The sequence below is a fragment of the Bombina bombina genome, chromosome 4, assembly GCF_027579735.1.
Source record: "Bombina bombina isolate aBomBom1 chromosome 4, aBomBom1.pri, whole genome shotgun sequence".
In the NCBI taxonomy this organism is placed as follows: Eukaryota; Metazoa; Chordata; class Amphibia; order Anura; family Bombinatoridae; genus Bombina; species Bombina bombina.
This window is the reverse complement of record NC_069502.1, coordinates 767562173-767583204: the sequence shown is the minus strand read 5'-3', so window position 1 is coordinate 767583204 and position 21032 is coordinate 767562173. Positions and strand designations below refer to the sequence as shown.

General features: G+C 35.6%; 1 protein-coding gene across 1 annotated transcript in view; it reads right to left on the bottom strand.

Annotated features, from left to right (window-relative positions):
• LOC128657840 (formin-2-like) overlaps positions 1-21032 on the bottom strand; it is a 213456-nt gene that overhangs the window by 113569 nt on the left and 78855 nt on the right. The window contains exon 4 of the mRNA XM_053712262.1: positions 15738-15799. Coding sequence (XP_053568237.1) covers positions 15738-15799 — 62 coding nt within the window. The remainder of the gene's footprint in view (positions 1-15737; positions 15800-21032) is intronic.

Genomic DNA, 21032 nt, shown 5'->3' with positions numbered 1-21032 from the left:
CAATCGTCTGGGGTTGCTGTGTTATCTGCACAGAGAGAGGAATTGACTGGTATTTTGGCGCTGGACTGACCGTAATTGTCGGGATCAGACTGATATACTACAGGAAAAATCTACTCTGTGAAATACATTACTGGGCTAAAAAGAAGCTGCACCCAGGTGGTAAATCGCCATAGAACAGGCTAACAATGGTATTGAGCCGGTTGGATCATTCCTGTGAGGTCAGTATCAACTACACATTCATAATGCACAATTGCTACCTAAAAAGTTAAATCAATTTGCATTTCAGCTCCGGCTGACAACAATCAGGAGGGAATAATTTGCAGCTTGTTCATACTGCAGTATAGATAAATCTACCACTTACGGTTCTTATACCATGTTGCGCGAGTCCCAACCAGACCTCTTTGTGTTGTGGGGAAGCTGTACAACTAGTCACTTCACGCACTCATCTGCTTCTGTCCTACTGCCGGTTGCTCGCTCACTGCAACCACGTGGTAAACTTGCAGTCACCGCTGACTTCCTTCTCCCATTGGAGCCTCAATATTATGGACACATTGTTCGAAAACTTGGAACAGCAGTGCTAAAACTTCACTTTTATTTTCAACAATGTTAAAACATATCCATGGCAATAGCCCATTACAAAGCTCAGTTGATAACAGTTCACGCGTTTCAGCTAAACGCTATACTCATAGCTGAAACGCGTAAACTGTTATCAACTGAGCTTTGTAGTGGGCTATTGCCATGGATATGTTTTAACATTGTTGCTAATAAAAGTGAAGTTTTAACACTGCTGTTCCAAGTTTTGTTATTTGAAGCGTTGGCATCACTCATGTTGGATATTTTAGAAAGAGATGAAAATTGTCCTGTTCAGGATCAACATTCCAACAGTGACAGACTGGCATCCGAACCATATTTTTAATATCAACTTTATAACAGTCCTGGGTTCAAAATAAGAAGATAGTCGCACAATGTCTTGTAATCCCCTTTAAACATTGGGAAAAATAAATTTTACTACGCTTGTGATGAAGCAAAGTGGCTGCTTCTCTACAGTGATCTATACAGACAACTAGATCATTGCCCTACAAGCCCATTTCATTCGTATGCTTCTTACAAATATCAAAAGGCTCTAAGTACTTAAAGTTTGTTTAAACCACATATAAAGCCATAAAAACATGGAAACTTCAATGTATAGAAAACGATACAACAGCATTATGTTGAAAAGTATAAAAACTTCAACATCTGACGTGCTTGGTTTAAAGGGATAGTATAGTCAAAATTAAACTTCCATGTAATTTTAAGCAACTTTCTAATTTACTACTGTTAACAATTTGTCTTTGTTCTCTTGGTTTCTTCATTTAAAAAAGCTGGAATGTAAGCTTAGAAGTTGGCTCATTTTTGGTTCAGAACCTGGGTAGCACTTGCTGATTGGTGTATAAATGTAGCCATCCAATTAGCAAGCGCTACCCAGGTGCTGAGCCAAAAATGGGCCGGCTCCTAAGCTTACTTTCCAGCTTTTTTAAATAAAGATGCCAAGAGAACAAAGAAAAATTGATAATAGGAGTAAATTAGAAAGTTGTTTAAAATTGCATGCTCTATTTGAATCATGTAAGTTTAATTTTGACTAGACTATCCCTTTAAACACACCATAATCAGAGATTCACATAGCTCTAATTACACCTGCTATTTATATCCAGTGACTTACAAATTGATCAACTCCCCTCATGACGAATTTTTTCATCTCATTATAACCCTCAACAGTACTGACATCGAATAAAAAAAAATAAAAAAAAAAGGACAAAGCACATTTTCATACTTGTTGCAAAATACAACTCCTGATCCAATTTTCAATAATTTATATATAAAACTGCATATACAACATACAAAGATTCTCCAGGATAAAACAAGATTTCATTTTATTTAACATGTAGCATTAAGAATTTTTAGCATTAATTGAATTCTACTAGTCTCTTTCTTAAATTACAATCTCAGTCTATATTTCTGGGCATATTCTCCTATAGGTTTATGATCTTCCAACTGATTTTTAAACAAAATAATCTCTTTTCATAGAAAATTATATCTGTAAGTGTTTTGGATTTACATGCTTATATTTCACCAAAATGTATCATTTCATACTGAGAACTGAAACCTACTGGTGTGTGTGTTTTAACCCCTTAACAACCATGACGCACCCTGTGCGTTGCTGGTCGTTAAGGTTTTGTTGTTGTTATAATAGCGCAGGTCCTGCCGCCAGCAACAGGACCACACTATTATACTCGCCCCCTTTCTCCAGTGGCGAGTTCACACTATTAAAAATGCAAGCCCCATAGTAAGACCAGCGACATACAGGGTACGTTACTGGTCCTTAAGGAGTTACATTTGAGAATCCAAAATAATGCTCTGTTGCTGTCAAATTAAATGTTCTCGCACCATTCCTATGTTTATTAAAAAAAAATGTTTTGATAAAGCTGAACATTTATCTGACTTAATGTTATGTAAGATAATCTGTAATCCTTGTTCGCACCTCTCTTGTGGTCGTAAGTATATACTACATTAAACATTCAGTGAATCAAATAATATATATCAAATTGGTGGTGGAACAATTTATACAACTCAAAATGTTAAGATATTCAGCATGTTTCATTCTAGGAGGAAAAACTTTTTTATGACTTAAATATCAATAAAACATTCATGGAGAATCCACTACTGCATAGGAGCTGCTGGGACTGTGGGGAAAAAAAAAAAAAAAAAGTTGGATCTTTTAGCTCGATCTAATATCTTCCAGTATGCATGTATCTGCAACTGAAGCTAGGTGTAACCCTATGCCAATTATGCTTGGCTGACAGATGCAGAGCTCTGCCAAAGCTACTCCTTTGAATTATTGGAGTTGCTACAAAATTATGGAAGAAAGAAATTAGGTAATGTAATTGAAAGAACCAAACTTTCTTCTGCACAGATATTTGATCCAGCAAAATAGTCAAACATGCTTTCTTAGATATCTCTCTTAGAGGGTTGCCTCTAGAATATAGGATTGTCTCTTCACTATATAGGAAGCCAATCTCTGGAAACAGCCTCTTGCATGCCAAAAGCAATCACCCTAAGCATGTGTTTAGTGGTATTGCTAAAGGCCAGTTCATGAGGGTGCAACGAAATTGCACCGAAGAGGCTGTTTTCCAGGTGGAGAGTTACGATCTAAAGAATGGACTTAAAGAAAGAGGATATCCTGGAGATTTGGTGGAGAAAGCCCATAAGAAAGTTAGTAACATGGACAGGCTGGCTTTATTAAAGGGTAAAATTACAACAAAGACAGTACTTCTGGGAAACTGTTGAAACCTAAGTTTGTCACTTCCTACTCTAATCAATACAAAGAAATTTGTAGGATAGTTGAGAAAAATTTCCCCATACTTATGGTGGAGGGAGGTTGCATGTTCGTAGTAAAAAGGTGTGCTTCCTTAGGCAATATACTTTCCCCTAGCATGCTCGAGGATAAGCGATCCAGTTAATGGCTTCACCACAATGGAACTTTCAAGTGCGGCAAAAGCACCTGCACGTCTTGTGAGTCTCGTGGGACATTTAAATCCTACGATACCGGTGATACCTTTTAGACCAGAGGTTGCGTCAACTGCAGGAGTACTTTAGTCATTTACTTAATAAATTTGCACTTTGTGCTCTAAATCCTATGTAGATAGAACTACTAGGGAAGTGGGGACCAGAGTTAGAGAACATTTGTCCTATATATCAGGGGAGAGACCCTGCTCGGCACTCTCAAGGTACTTTTTAGAGGTCCACAACCAGAATGTAACTAGCTTCAGATGGCAAGCTATAGAGCAGATCCCTATAAAAACAAGAGGTGGTAACAGGCTATTTAACCTGTGTAGACAAGAAACCTACTGGATTTTGAAGCTTAATTGCTTGATACCAGTAGGTTTCAATTCGGAACATGATATAATCAACTATTGGCATAGATAGGAGATATCTGGGTTCAGAATAGGATCCTACAATATTCATACATAGGTATCATACTAGCCTAGGATAGCTAAGTGTCGTGGTTATAGAGTTTTTGTTTAAGCCATTCCCATGAAATAAATAAAAGACTGTGGTCGCTTTGCAATATTTATGGCCCAAATGAAATTCAACCAGAATTCTGGGAGATGATTAAAAACAAAGCGGTTAATTATATGGGACAAAATTTAGTGATGGCTGGTGATTTTAACGCGACCATGTATCCAGAGGTAGATAGATTTAGATCCGGAGCTACTAGGAAACATAAGAGAGAAGCTAAGCTCTTACGGGAATTTACTAAGGCATTAAATCTAAAAGATATCTGGCGCTTACAGCATCCTGATGAGCGCACATTTTCGTGTGAATCCAGAGCATTTAAAAATTTCTCCAGGTTAGATATGTTCTTGATAGATGGGAGACTCCTGACGTTGGGGATAGAGTCCCATATTGATGAGATAGTTTTATCGGATCACGCGATAATAAGTCTGCAGATTGAGGATACAATGGTCAAAGACAAGAATAGAAATACGTTTAGCTTCCCAAAATTTATGTTTCAAGACGAAAAGTTCAGAAATTTTCTTTCAGAAAAATGGAAGGCGTATTATAGTCAGAATAGGTTGGACGTGAGCAGCCCAGAAGTACTCTGGGAAGCAGGGAAGGCGGTGCTGCGAGGTGAGGTCAAGGGCTATATGGTTAAGAGAAAGCGAAAGCTAACAGAGAGGGAATTCCAATTAATGAATCATCTTAAAAATTCATATAGGAGGTATGTGTTGACTCCAAACAGCGGGTCATGGAATAATTATAAAAAGGCCAAATTAGAGCGTGAGACATTTATCAGGGAAAAAGGCGCCATGGAAGATATGCGTATAAGAGCATTTTGCCAAGGTTATCAGGGGATTGCTACGAAACATCTGGCAAAAATAATTAACTATAGGAAAAAAAATAACATAATACCGACTATTAAAGAAGGGAGTAAAATGCATACTCAAACAACAGAGATCAGAGAGGCCTTCCACAGATATTATCAGAAACTATATGCAAAGGTAGATATAGATGAAAAGAGAATGTCTGAGTTTTGGCAAAAAATACAGCTCCCAAAAATCGAGGAAAAAGAGTTAGAGTTGATGAACTCCCCTATAACAGAAGAGGAAGTGATAAAGATGATAGACCGAATTAAAATTAATAAGGCTCCGGGACCGGATGGTCTTCCGGCCGAATTCTATAAAATAATTAAGAAGGATATCTCGAAAATACTTGTGGAACTGTATAATAGTTATTTGATACAGGGGAGATTAAATTCTCGCTATTTCACAGATTCCACAGTGACATTAATCTATAAGAAAGGGAAAGCAGCAGAGGAATTGGGGTCTTATCGTCCAATTTCGCTCCTAAATCAGGACTATAAGATATTAACGGCCATTATAGCAGACAGATTAAAAAAAAGTGGTCGGCAATTTGATTCATAATGACCAATCTGGATTCATCCCGGGGAGAAATGCGGTAAGAAACATGCGGAGGGTCTTAGTCACTATGGATCATTATCATAATATATCACAGATACCGAAGAAAAAACTACAACCAGACTTGGCTTTACTTACGATCGACGCAGAAAAAGCGTTTGATTCTATTATTTGGGAGCATTTATTCTTATCCCTTAAGAAATTTGGCGTTGAGGGGAATATGATTCAGCTAATTAAAAAGATCTATGCCTATCCTAGGTCTCAACTATTAGTCAATGGTGAACTATCTCAGTTCATAACGTTGCAGAGGGGGACTAGACAGGGGTGCCCCCTGTCGCCCTTACTTTTTAATCTAGCGCTAGAACCTCTGGCTATACACCTTAGACAAGAACGGGAATTGAATGTGGGGGGCATAAAATTGTAATCTCTTTATATGCCGATGATATTATGCTATTTTTACAGAATACGAAAGAAAGTATCCCTAAATGCTTAGCAGTTATTAATAATTTTTCCACATTCTCTGGTTATAGAATGAATAAGCAAAAGTCAGAGTTGCTCTGGATAAACCAAACAAGAACAAGTTCGACACAACACGGGTTTAAAGTGGTAAATTCGTTAAATTACCTCGGCATAAAAATAAGTAAGAACCCTAAAGAATGGTATAGTCTTAATTATGGGGATTATTTTGATAAATTAGAAGGGAAATTAGGCAAGTGGAAGATTCAATATCTTTCGCTCTCTGCAAAAATAGTCTTGATTAAAACAATTGCTTTCCCCCAATTACTGTTTTTAATGCAAAATTTACCGCTGTTGATTAACAGACGTGATATTGCAAGATACAATAGTATATGTGCACATTTTATATGGGGTAGAAAAAAAGGTCGGATTGCGATCAAGAAGTTGGTCCAAAGTAAAAGATATGCGGGCCTGGCTTTACCGGACATTGTAAAATATAATATAGTAGCCCTTATGAAATTCGGTATTGATTGGCTAACGGAAGCTAACTGTCTGACTTATTATGATATGGAATCCTCCCTGGTGAAACCATTTGATCTTAAAGCAATTTTACATTATCCACATAGGAAATTGCCTAGCAATATTAGTACATTGCTGACTTTTTCCAATGTGGTTTGTGCATGGCAGAAATTCTGTGGATTAGCTGGTCAAGATATATACATATCTAAATATCTACCGCTCATTGGAACTCCGGATTTCACACCTGGGATGAATAATAATTTGGCTTTTAAAATCTGGTCTGCAAAAGGATTACGCTATTTTCTACAGTTAGCCCAAAGTGAAGGGCAAGTGATACATACATTTGAGATGTTAGCTGAATACCAGCTACCGACTAAAACATTCTTTGCTTATTTACAAGCACGAAGTTATCTTTCGGAGAAACTACAATCGCATAGGATGGTATGGGATCCAGGAATTGATTTAGGAGTGAAATTATACGCTGCTGGGAAGAGATCTATATCATACTGGTATAAATACTTATTAAGGATAGAAGGTAAAGAGCATCTTGATCAAAGGAAAAGGTTTCTCTCGAAATATATTAATACTGTACAAGTGGAAGACATTGAAAGGAGTATTAAATTGGCTGAGGTAGCGACAAGAGTAGTGAGTTGGAAAGAATCACATGTAAAGCTCCTAAACAATTTTTATTTATCCCCTATGAGAATGAGCAAGTGGAAGCAAAACGGGGCCAAGGGAAATTGTTTTAAATGTGGTAGAGAGGGAGCTGATTTGCAGCATTGTATATGGGACTGCCCAAAAATACGACAATTTTGGAGCAAGGTACAATTTTGGGTGAACAGGCATATACAAGAGGAATGCGCTCTTCAATTAAGATACATTTTTCTTCTAAAAGAATATGGGCGTCACAGAGGGGAGGGACAACTAACTAATATGGCTATCCTGGCCGCCCGGCATATGATATTTCGGAAATGGGGAGTTCCTGAAGCCCCGACGATAGGGGAGTTCGTTAATCTTATTAAATTACATATGACTATTGAAAGACAGCTCCTAACTGGAGGCACTGAAAAAGTTTATAGGCTCTTTTTTGATAAGTGGAAGAGGGTAATTCTAGCATGGCCCCAGAGGGAACAGATCCAATTTGTCTCACCCTTAAAAAATAATATTAATTTTATGATGCTGGTTGCCGGTGAGGTTCTCCCCGCAGACTGGCTTCAGTGCTCTTTGCCCGGGGTGAGGGATTATCAGACAATACAGATATAAGGTAGTGTTCCTTCATGGTCTCGGGGGAGGTGGGAGAGAAAGAGAGGAGAAAATCTCTCTTTTTTTTTTTTTTCTTCCCTTCTTTACCTACCCCTCCCTCCCTTCCCTTCCCCCACCCCCCCCCTCACTTTATGACTTGACTACGCCAAAGTCAACAAACATAGTGGATAGGCGCTGAACAGGAAGGATAGTTATACGAGATTAGGTATAAGTATAGGAAGCTGTGTCTTCGAATTTAGTTATGATGGCTAGAGGTCCAGTAGGTGTTTTTTTATTATTTTCTTTCTTTTATTGTTTTTCTATTTTATGTTAGGTCCTCTTCTTATTTACAGGTGAAAATAGGAGATATGAGGTTTATTTTGACCAATTTATCAGGGACACAATAGAAGTGTTTATTTAACTTTTAGGACTATAGTATCCCAGAAGTGAATAGGTTTTTTTTTGATTGTTGGTATTTTTGTATTATAGGTTTTTGATTTAAATATTGACATAAGAATGTATTATGATTGATTCTGTTTCAACATAAGAAGATTGGAAATAATCATATTATTTGTTCTAATATGTACAACTGAAAGTTAGTATGTAACAACCTTGTTATTTTTTTTTTCTCGAAACCTCAATAAAAATGATTATATTAAAAAAAAAACTATTGGCATAGATAGGAGATATCTGGGTTCAGAATAGGATCCTACAATATTCATACATAGGTATCATACTAGCCTAGGATAGCTAAGTGTCGTGGTTATAGAGTTTTTGCTTAAGCCATTTGGGTTCTGAATTAATTAGTCGCACTATAAATATGTAGGATAATTTATTGTAATATATCATACAATGTGCCCTTTTTGAATGTCTGTATCAATTATGATAATAGTACGACTACTTATGGTAGGGTATATTTGGATATTATTCTTACCTACATTTAATATTTTACTTAAAGCCCATCGCTTAATATTGTGAATGGTGCAAAATGTCCCTTTAAATTTATATAAATGCCATTGTCAGACAACTTTGGTTTCTGCATAAGTACCCTCTTTCTCTTTTCCTTTGTTTCGAATATACCTCTTTTCTCTAGGACATCACTATCATATGAATGTCTAAATATGTCATCTTTGAACATTAACGTTTACGGAGTCATTTGCATATTGTTTTTAACCAATCACATTGTTATGTTCGCTTTATAAGGTGCAAACAGGTGTACCAATTTATGTCTATGATTACGGTCCTGTGGACTGAAACCGGTTAGACATTTTTTCTGACTCCGTAAAGAGGATTCGTTTCCCATTTTCCTACCTTTTATATACTACTAATAAAATGTGAATCGTTTTTAAGATTGAGGTTTTCTCTAGATTTTTTCTACTTTTGCATGCTTTGCCATACTTTATAAAATAAAATGCTTGTATGAAATGGGAAAATTCACACAGCACAGTCAGGAACAAAATGGTTTGCTGTTCAATCATCTTAAGAATTATTAAAGGTCTACTCAATGCAGTAGAAATGCATAATTAACAAGTATATACAGTATTAAAAAGACAATTCAATAACACCTACTCTGAATTTTTAATAAGTAGTAGATTTGTTTCCTCTGAAAAAAAAATTCTCCCATTTTCCGACCCCCGTATCATGTGACAGACATCAGCCAATCACAGACTAGTATACGTATACACTGAGTTTGTGCACATGCTCAGTCGGATCTTGTTCCCCTGAAAGTGTGAATATAAAAAGACTGAGCAAAATTTGATAATGGAATAAAATTGGAAAGTGTCTTAAAACTGCTGCTTTATCTGAATCATAAAGGTTCATTTTGACTTAAAGGGACATTAAACATACATACATGTTTTGTAGATGATCCATTTATAAAGCCCACACAGTTTGTTTGTTTTTTGTAAAAATGTATAGTTTTGCTTATTTTTAAATAACATTGTGCTTATTTTCAGACTCCTAACCAAGCCCCAAAGATTTAGGAGAATACTGATGTATACCTACTCCAGCTTGCTCCTGTTTGTGTAAAGAGTCTTTTCATATGCAGAGGAAGGGGGGGGGGGGTCTGCTTTCACTGGGTGTTCCAGTCAACCTAATCAAAAGTGCTAAACTGGAATCTTCTAAAAGGTTTTATACTGGATTTTTAGATCAGTATCTGTGCATATTATTCTTTATAGTAGTGTCTATTACATGCAGTTATATGAAAATTGGTGTAAACTGCCCCTTTAAGTGTCCCTTCAAGTGTATGGAGAAATTGTATACCAAATTAAAAAGGAGACCTTTGGGTTCTCTTCATCCTTTTTTTTAAAAGGAAACTTTATTGGAGAATGCTACTGTGGTAACTATAAACTGGCAATAATTAAATGTGAAATAGGTTGTATAGATTAAATTTTATAAAAATTGGAAAGCAAGAACTCAAAACCATTAAAACCCCAAAATGTTCTAACAAATTTCCAGTTTCTAGTATCTAATTTGCTTTGAAAAGCATACCTAGGTAGAATACAAGCAATAATGCACTACAGGGAGCTAGCTTCTTGTCATTCACTTACCCGATGTTTTCAGCTAGCTCCCAGTAGTGCATTGCTGCTCCTTCAACAAAGGATACAAAAAGAATGAAGCAAATCTAATAGAAGTAAATTGTAAAGTTTCTAAAATTGTACGTTCTGAATCATGATACCAATACATTTGGAATCAGTCATTCTTGCAAACTTAAAAAAAAAAAATGTTAATTCATATTAATATGTTCTATTTCAATTTATAAAAAAAAAAAGAGCATTAAAAAAAAAAAAAAAACATTTATGTAAACACTTACCTGATAAATTAATTTTTTTCATGGTGGCGAGAGTCCACAAGCTTGTTACTGATGAGATATAAATTTCTACCAGGAAGGGGCAAAGTTTCCCAAACCACAAATGCCTATAAATACACCCACCTCAATCATACCTCAGTGTAACATATAGCCAAGTTGGTGAGGTGTATAAGCAGTAAAAGCATAAAAGATCATTAGGAAAAATATGTGCTTTATACAAAAAAATGGGTGGGCTTCATGGACTCTCGCCACCATCAAAGAAATGAATCGGGTAAGTTCTTACATAAATGTTTTCTTTCATATAGGTGGTGAGAGTCCACAAGCTTGTCACTGATGGGATATAATACCCAAGATGTGGAAGTCCACGATTAACAATAAAGTGAGGGATAAAATGAAAAAAAGCTATTTTCTCTGAGAAATGAAATAAAAAAATAATTAAGTTTCTTTAAATATTTAAAAAAAACAAATAATAGGCACTAGAATAAAACTGAGACAGCTGCCTGAAGAACCTTTCTACCAAAAGCTGCTGCTGAAAAAGCAAAAACATCAAAATGGTAAAATTTTGTAAAGGTATGCAAAGAAGACCAAGTGGCTGCTATGCAGATTTAATCAACTGAAGCTTCATTCCTGAAAGCCCAAGATGTGGCAATTGGTCTTGTAGAATGAGATGTAATTCTCTGAGGCGGAGCCTGGCCCACCTCCAAATAAGCTTTGTGAATCAGAAATTTCAACCAAGATGCTAAAGTAATGGTAGAGGCTTTCTGACCTTTTCTAGGACCAGAAAAAAAACAACAAATAGACTAGAAGTCTTTCTGATATATTTAGTAGCATCAACATAATATTTCAAAGCTTTTACCACATCCAAAGAATGTAAAGACCTTAGCTTTGGTAGAAATATGTTCAGGCAGCTCAGTTTCTATGATAATATCAGAGGCAAGTTCAGTTTAAGACATCAAGGCAAAGAAATGTAACAAACAAAAATGAAAAGTAACAGTTGCAAAATATCAGAATCTCCTTAAATACACCAGACTTCAGGAATGGGAAACAATGCTTATTAAAAAAACGATATAGTTGATATCAATAATGAATAAAAACAAGCGTTATCGCTCTCTGAAAAAAATATGTGAGCACAGAGTGAAGTGGGAGTGGCTTTTTAAACCAGAAAAAAGGCGTGAATTTTTGCATGAAAAAAGGCGCGAAATTACGCATCATGAAGATGTAAATTGCATCATCACAAGCACGATTTTGGCCACGAAAATGAAAAAAGAACCTTCTAGAATGGCCTAAAGGTAAGCGTTTTTAATAAATAATACCCCCACAATCATCATTCTAAGCAAAATTTCCAATACTGATACTGTATTTCATGACACTTAACCAACACAGTTATAATAATACACGTTACCTCTGTAATTGCCTTGCATCTATGCCTCTGCAAACTGCCCCCTTATTTCAGTTCTTTTGACAGACATGCATTTTAGCCAATTAGTGCTGACTCCTAGGTAACTTTGCGTGCGTGAGCTTAATGTTATCTATAAGACACACATGAACTAATGCCCTCTAGTGGTGAAAAACTGTCAAAATGCATTCAGATTAGAGGCGGCCTTCAAGGTCTAAGAAATTAGCATTTGAGACATATACATTAAGAAATTTACAAAATAAAGTGCCTTTCCATAGATGAGTGTGTCCCTTAAATATGATATATACTTACCATAAGACACCCATCCACATATAGCAGACAACCAAACCAGTACTGAAACATGTCAGCAGAGGTAATGGTACAAGAGTATATTGTCAATCTGTAAAGGGAGGCAGCAGATGAATCCCTGAGACCGATTTACAGAGAGCCTTAGAATAGATTTCCCATAGGCGAAAACATGGTATCATCAAGCAATACTCCCGTCACATCCCTCAGACAAACACTGCACTTAGAGAGGAACTGGGCTTCAATATGCTTTGGAGCGCCTTTCACTGAAGAAAACAAGCACATCATGCTTCACCACCTCCTAAGAAGGCAAAGTTTTTAAAACTGAGGATTGAGTGAGGAAGGAGGTGTATTTATAGGCATTTGAGAAACTTTGCCCCCTCCTTGTAGGAATGTATATCCCATCAGTAACTAGCTCGTGGACTCTTGCCACCTGTATGAAAGAAATACAAGTTAAATGCAACATTTAAATGCAACGGCAGTCTAGTCAAATTTAATCTTTCATGATTCAGAAAAGGCATGTAATTTTAAACAAATTTGCTTTGTTCTCTTGGTATTCTTAGTTGAAAGCTAAACCTAGTTAGGCTCATATGCTAATTTCTAAGCCCTTGAAGGCCGCTTCTTACCTGAATGCATTTTTACAGTTTTTAACTCAGCTAGAGGGTGTTAGTTAATGTGTGCCATATAGATAGCATTGTGCTCAAGCCCATGTTGTTAACTAAGGGCTAAAATGCAGGTTTGTCAAAAGAACTGAAATAAGGGGGCAGTCTGCACTCTAAAGAGGCTTAGATCATGTAAGTTACCACAGAGATAAAAAGTGAATTAACTGTTGGTTATGCCAAACTGGGGAATGGGTAATAAAGGGATTATCTATCTTTTTAAACAATAGAAATTCTGGAGTAGACTGCCCCTTTAAATACAGGAACAAAAACAATGAGGAACATTTGTTAAGTATTTATAATTGCTGAAAAGCATGGTTTCAGATATGTATAAATAACATCTTTCTGTTTTTTTCTTTCCAAGATTATGATATACCAAGATCTAACCTATTTGCCTATTTTCAGATAAGGTATTTTTTATTAATACACAGAACAGGAACTCGGAATTATCGAATCACTGGTCTGAAATCAATACTTGTATACAGAAATACAATACTGGTATATTCTCAATTACTTTATTGTATAATGTTATAAACAAGGACAAATTCATTTAAATAAAATAGCTTTTTGGTCCCTGTATTTTCCATCCCTGGATTTAATTATTATTATTATTATTATTATTATTAATAAACATAGATTAAATACTTAGATAGATCTGGGATTTCCATAGGTTGGAAAGAATCGCATATGAAGGTAATAATGTTTATCTATCCCCTGCTAAACTATCTAAGATTTTTCCCAATGTAGACTTTATTTGTCCAAAATGTTCTTTTTTTTTAAAAAAAAAAGTAGATGTATTAGATTTATTTTGGTACTGTCCATGATAGATCCTTTATCAACTCAAAAATAGATGTTAGTCTCTTTATTGAATTCTAAAAGTTTTGTTGAATTATCCAGTTCTGGTTGGTTTCCAATTCAGTGGGCTGCTTATGTTAAGAGTACTAGGTAGTAGGCCGATTTTTAAAAATAAATACATTTGTGGGTGTTAAATCTAGGGTCTAAGGCATAGTTTAAAAGAGTATATAGGCAACATGATTATCATTTTTTTAGGAGAGGTGGCCCCCTCTTCCTCTCTCCCCCTTTTCCTTTTTGTTTTGGTGTATGTGTATGCTTTTTAGGGGAATAATAGGGTTTAAAATATCCAATACACGGTTAAGATAAATGCTGTTATGTCTAATAACGATGCAGATTATTGTTTACCTATATATTTTTTTTATTATGATTTTGCTGTTCCTTCTATCTTTTTAACACAGCAATGTATGTCATATCTATTTTTAACTTGAAATATACTGTGTATTGGAATATAAGTAAAGAAAAAAAAAAAAATTCTGCAGTTTATCGCACATTATAATAGAGAGTGTGCACACATTTTTTTTCAAGCAGAATTTTACAGATTATTAATTGTATATTTCCATACTGGATCCAGAAAATGCTGTTTGTAGAAAGTAATTTCTGTAAGCAAGATAACATTAATATTGCACTGCATGAGCTTTCACTAAAAATGTCCATGTGCAGAGCAGGGTTTACAGCCCAAGTGCTTGTAGGAACCAAAATCTGAAGCACCTCCCGCTCACTGCTGTGCCGGCGACATTTACTAAGATGGCCGCCAGCAGTGAAATACCAGCACTGCACGTGTGTGGTGGCCATCTTTGTTAAGGAATTGCACATGAGTGAGGAAATCCAGATGCAGCGCACGTGTAGTACTCTCTGTGGCCATCTTTATTAAGGTCGCTGGCTGACCGGTATTTATATCAGGCACAGATAGGCTTCCCTCTATGGTGGGAAGCTGTAGGCACATGCCTACTCTGCCTTATTATAAATCTGGCCCTGTGCATGTGAGGACAGGCTTGCATTCAACACTATTTTAAATATGAAGAAACTCATTTAATGATTCATGCTTAGCTTGTCTTTCTTGTAGTGTGATATACAGGTAAAAGGTCAGTACCAAAGTTACTAATATATATATAAAATATATGAGGGAGAAAAAAAAAAGATATCTTGCATAGTTTTAAAAAAGTGCAGACTGTAAGATATCACTTCTAAATGTTGCTTCTTTCAAAGATACAGGCACTTACACAGCTGTTCAAACAGTGTGTCATTTTTGCTAACTCTTGTCACAGTCCTAGTCCTAGCAGATGGGGTTTTCATTTAGAAATAGTCTTATTTCTTACTTCATATCTCATCAGGATTGAAAAGTGAAAACAAATGGGTTTTTTTGTTTCTTTTCTGATCCATAATACAAAATAAAAAGTAACCAAACTTCCTGATCTTCAAACAGACCCAAAATGTTGTGATAACAAATCTGTAATTAGAGACCCTATCATTCTGGCAATATAAAACATATACATTAGCACATGCACAAACACATATATATATATATATATATATTAATATTATATATATATATATATATATATATATATATATATATATATATATATATATATATATATATATATATAATTTAAATATATATATATACACACACATACACATATGTATGTATGTATATATATATATATATATATATATATATATATATATATATATATATATATATATTTTATTTATACATACACGTTAACCACATGATATGAGGTGGTAAATAAATATATTTTAGAGATGTTTACTAAAGCTGCTGAAAAGAAAATGGTCTGCTACGTATCCATAGATGAAAAACATCAATGAAGTAAATGTATACCGTTTCAATGGATATATTAAAAAGTAAACTGATACTTCAGTCTGTATGTCATAATGTCATGCAATCGCTTTGGTTTTGTCTGCCCATTTGTTAATGTTACATGAATATTTTATACCCATACACCTTTATACAAAAATATACCTAGTTGCATAGGAGACTTCATATGATATACAATACACAATTGAAATCTTACCTTTATTTGGATTGTTTCTTCACTGCATTTTTTTTCCACTTCACAATCAGGCAAGTGCTTTTCTGAAAAAATAAATTAGAATGACTTATGATTATTATTGTTATACAAAATTAAAACAAGAATAGGACATCAAGTTGTAAACATTTTAAGAGTAAATGTATTTAGAATTCTCTGCATGTTATATCCGGATGTTTACATTTTCATACTTGACTGGCTACAGCAGAGGGCTCCTGAACATTTTAGAGTGATACCATTCAGGGCATCTGTAGGGATTTTATTTCAGGAGGCCAAACATATAACAATGTAAAAATGGACATTTGAAGGAAGAGACTCAAAATTAGGTCATTTTTGGTAAAAAGGATGGCACTGACACCCTCCCCCCCCCCCACCTTGGAATCTAAATTATTGAGTATTCACAGTTTTTCATCAATCATATGACATTTGAAATATGTCTTATTCATAAATATTTATATTAGGCATAGAAAGCATTACCTATTTTTGTGGCCATTTATCTAAGAAATAAGACAAGTTTTTATTTCATATTGGCTATGTATTTTACAAAGGAAAATAAACCAACATTAAAAAGAGAAAGATCAGCTCATGGGTATATGGATATATGGATATTTGGCTGAGAGGCATAGTTTCAAAACTCTTTAATCAGTTTTTATTTTCAAATGTTATATCTTTTTTAATCATAGCATTCATTTTTAAAAACAACAATGTATAAAAATATCAAGTAGATGTTAGTATCAGCAACATGAAAAAAAAATTGGCAAACCTATTTGCAATTTTATATCTTGCGCACACACCAATTATATTTTTTAATATACTGTGAGATATTGTATATCTAATTTGCATATTTTACCCATAAGTCCCTGGTGCTCTGATAACAGTGTATACCGAGTACTTTCGGGGAAAGGCAAGCAGAGATAATTGCCTAGATTTGCTAATGTTCTGTAAAATAGTTATATATCTCTTACTTTTAAGAAATGGAGGATTTTAATGTAATGCTTTTATCTCCACCATAACTCAAATGAGTATTGATTTTAACATACTGTACAAATACAAAAATAATTGATTTGGTTGTTTTGAAGCAAAATAATTCAACTACCAACACCCGGATGTTATTGGTCATATTAAAGTGTCTAAAAGAAACACACACAAATTCTTCTCATTGCCAACAAAATCCAAAATGCCTCAGTTCAAACTCCTATTCAACTTTCAGTGCAGTCCCAACTTCAATATCTCACAGCCTACCGTCTTTGCCAAGATCTGTTTTTCTATTTAGGCAATAAATACGTTCTTACTCATTTAAATAATCAATTGTTAATATTGTAGATTGTTTTACACACACTTTGATCTCCTAAACCTTTACAGAAACATATAACTTTTTCTTTAGCCTATCTGGCAACAGACTACAGTTAACAGACCCCAGACTTGCACAAACTCCACACCAGTCTGAAGTCCAAGTAGGAAGCTTGCACCATACTACAACCATAATTCAGATAACCCAACAAGATCGAGATAATGAACCTTTGCATTATCTTGCCAAAAAAAAGATAGTACTTACTCTTGGTCCTGTTGCATTTTTTTCTGCAAGATGTTCTTTACAGTCAGGAAAAAAATAACTACTTTGTTTGCAACTATTTAGAATCTATCAAAGCAAGACAATTACAATGTAAATACATTAAAAAGGGTTTACATTCTGTATCACATAACTCTTGAAGAAAAAAAAAAGGACCATAGTGTCAACTTACATTGAACCGATAGCCTTTGTAGTTAAGTGCAGCTGACATATGATCTGCTTAACCCTCCCTTCTCAAAACACCATACACTTCATATAGAGATGGGTTTAGTTGTAATATTGCTAGACATAGAGCTAAATCTTCTCAATTGTGTAAGCATTGTTTTGGAATGTTTAATAAGATAGGTTAGATACTTGATAAAATATTCCAAAACACTTAAAGAGACAGGATACCCCAAAATTGTCTTTAATGATTTGGATAGAACATATAAGATTTTAATCCCTTAATGACCACAGCACTTTTCCATTTTCTGTCCGTTTGGGACCAAGGCTATTTTTACATTTTTGCGGTGTTTGTGTTTAGCTGTAATTTTCCTCTTGCTCATTTACTGTACCCACACATATTATATACTGTTTTTCTCGCCATTAAATGGACTTTCCAAAGATACCATTATTTTCATCATATCTTATAATTTATTATAAAAAAAATTATAAAATATGAGAAAAAAAATGGAAAAAACACACTTTTTCTAACTTTGACCCCCAAAATCTGTTACACATCTACAACCACCAAAAAACACCCATGCTAAATATTTTCTAAATTTTGTCCTGAGTTTAGAAATACCCAATGTTTACATGTTCTTTGCTTTTTTTGCAAGTTATAGGGCCATAAATACAAGTAGCACTTTGCTATTTCCAAACCATTTTATTCAAGATTAGCGCTAGTTACATTGGGACACTGATATCTTTCAGGAATCCCTGAATATGCCTTGACATGTATATATTTTTTTTTAGAAGACATCCCAAAGTATTGATCTAGGCCCATTTTGGTATATTTCATGCCACTATTTCACCGCCAAATGCGATCAAATACAAAAAATCGTTCACTTTTTCACAAACTTTCGGTTTCTCACTGAAATTATTTACAAACAGCTTGTGCAATTATTGCATAAATGGTTGTAAATTTTTCTCTGGGATCCCCTTTGTTCAGACATAGCAGACATATATGGCTTTGGCATTGCTTTTTGGCAATTAGAAGGCCGCTAAATGCCGCTGCGCACCACACGTGTATTATGCCCAGCAGTGCAGGGGTTAATTAGGGAGCTTGTAGGGTTAATTTTAGCTTTAGTCTAGTGTAGCAGACAACCCAAAGTATTGATCTAGGCCCATTTTGGTATATTTCATGCCACCATTTCACCGCCAAATGCGATCAAATAAAAAAAAAAGTTCCCTTTTTCACAAACTTTTTGTTTCTCACTGAAATTATTTACAAACAGCTTGTGCAATTATGGCATAAATGGTTGTAAATTTTTCTCTGTGATCCCCTTTGTTCAGAAATAGCAGACACATATGGCTTTGGCGTTGCTTTTTGGTACTTAGGCCGCTAAATGCGCATCACACGTATTATGGCTAGCAGTGAAGGGGTTAATTAGGTAGCTTGTAGGGAGCTTGCAGGGTTAATTTTAGCTTTAGTGTAGAGCTTAGCCTCCCACCTGAAACATCAGACCCCCTGATCCCTCCCAAACAGCTCTCTTCCCTCCCCCACCCCACAATTGTCCCCGCCATCTTAAGTACTGGCAGAAACTGCCAGTACTAAAATAAAAGCTATATTTGGGCTTTTTTTAAAAAAAAGAAAAGGCATATTTACATATGCTGCTCTGTAGGACCCCCCTTTAGCCCCCAACCTGACTGATCCTCCACCAAACAGCTCTCTAACTCTCCCCCTCTGTCTTAATGGCCGCCATCTTGGGTACTGGCAGCTGTCTGCCAGTACCCAGTTTAGAATAAAATTGCTGATTTTTTTATTTTTCCCCTTTTCTGTAGTGTAGCTCCCTGCCCCACCAAAGACCAACCCCCACCCCCTCCTAGATACCTTTGATTTATATTTTTTTTCAAATTAAAATACCCCTTTCTCAAACTTTTATACACAGTTCTATTTTCTGTAGTGTAGCGTTCCCACCCGCTCCCGCCCTGTGCACGCGCCCGCCCGCCGCCCCCGTGCACGCACGCGCCCCCATCGGCCCTGCCCCCGATCCCGCCCCCCTCTACATTACCCGGCCCATTGATGGCCGCCCACCCGCCTCCCAAGTCGGCTCCCACCCACCAACGATACCGGCCATCGATGTCCGGTGCAGAGAGGGCCACAGAGTGGCTCTCTCTGCATCGGATGGCCATCTAGAGTTATTGCAGGATGCCTCCATATCGAGGCATCACTGCAATAACCGGAAAGCAGCTGGAAGCGAGCAGGATCGCTTCCAGCTGCTTTCCACACCGAGGACGTGCAGGGTACGTCCTCAGGCGTTAACTGCCTTTTTTTTGAGGACGTACCCTGCACGTCCTCGGTCGTTAAGGGGTTAAACAACTTTTCAATTTACTTATATTATCAAATTTGCTTCATTCTTGTGTTATCTTTTGATGAAGAAACATCATTGCACTACTAGCAGCTAGATGAAAAAAAGCTAGTTAGCCATTCACAAGAGACAAATGTGTGCAGGCACCAATCAGCAGCTAGCTCCCACACTAGTGTAGGATATGTGTGTATTCTTTTTTTAAACAAGAGATGCCAAGAGAACGAAGTACATTTAAAAATAGAAGTGAATTTAAAAAGGTGTCTTAAAGGGACAGTCAACACCAGAATTGTTGTTGTTTTAAAAAAGATAGATAATCCCTTAATTACCAATTCCCCAGTTTTTATAATTATACACGTTTTACCTCTGTAATTACCTTGTATTTAAGCCTCAGCAGACTGCCCGCTTATTTCAGTTCTTTTGACAGACTTGCATTTTAGCCAATCAGAGCGGTCTCCATGGTAAATTCACGTGCATGAGCTCAATGTTATCTATATGAAACACGTGAACTAACTAGTGGTGAAAAACTATCAAAATGCATTTAGATTAGAGGCGGCCTTCAAGGTCTAAGAAATTAGCATATGAACCTCCTAGGTTTAGCTTTCAACTAAGGATACCAAGAGAAAGCAAAATTGGTGATAAAAGTAAACTGGAAAGTTGTTTAAATTTACATGCCCTATTTGAAACATGAAAGGTTTTTTTGGACTTGACTGTCCCTTTAAAATGACATACTCTATCTGAATCATGCAAGTTTAATTTGGACTTTCCTATACCTTTAAATTGGGGTTTATAAAAACATCCTTACAGTAAATGAGTACAAGTTTTTTTTTAAAAAAATATTCCATTTTGTTATCATCATATTTACATTTTTCTTTTTGTATTCATTGTTAAAATTTTGTAACAATGTTTGCAACAATGTTTGACATATGAAAAAGAGCAAACACTGCTGACCTTTAGTGCTTCTGTTCCTACTTCAGTATGCTCTTATGCAAAAGAGCTAGGCTTCAGCGTAGCATACCAGAAATAAATTGAAAAGTTTTCACTTTGAATAACAAAAAGTTTTAAATTTAGACTTTAAATGTCCTTTTAAAGGCTACTGATGGAACCTGCATTCATCTGACATCTCAACATACGTTTTAAGTAGAGATGTGCATTCGTGATTATACTTTGCCGATTTGTTGAGTCATTTTTATATACGAACAG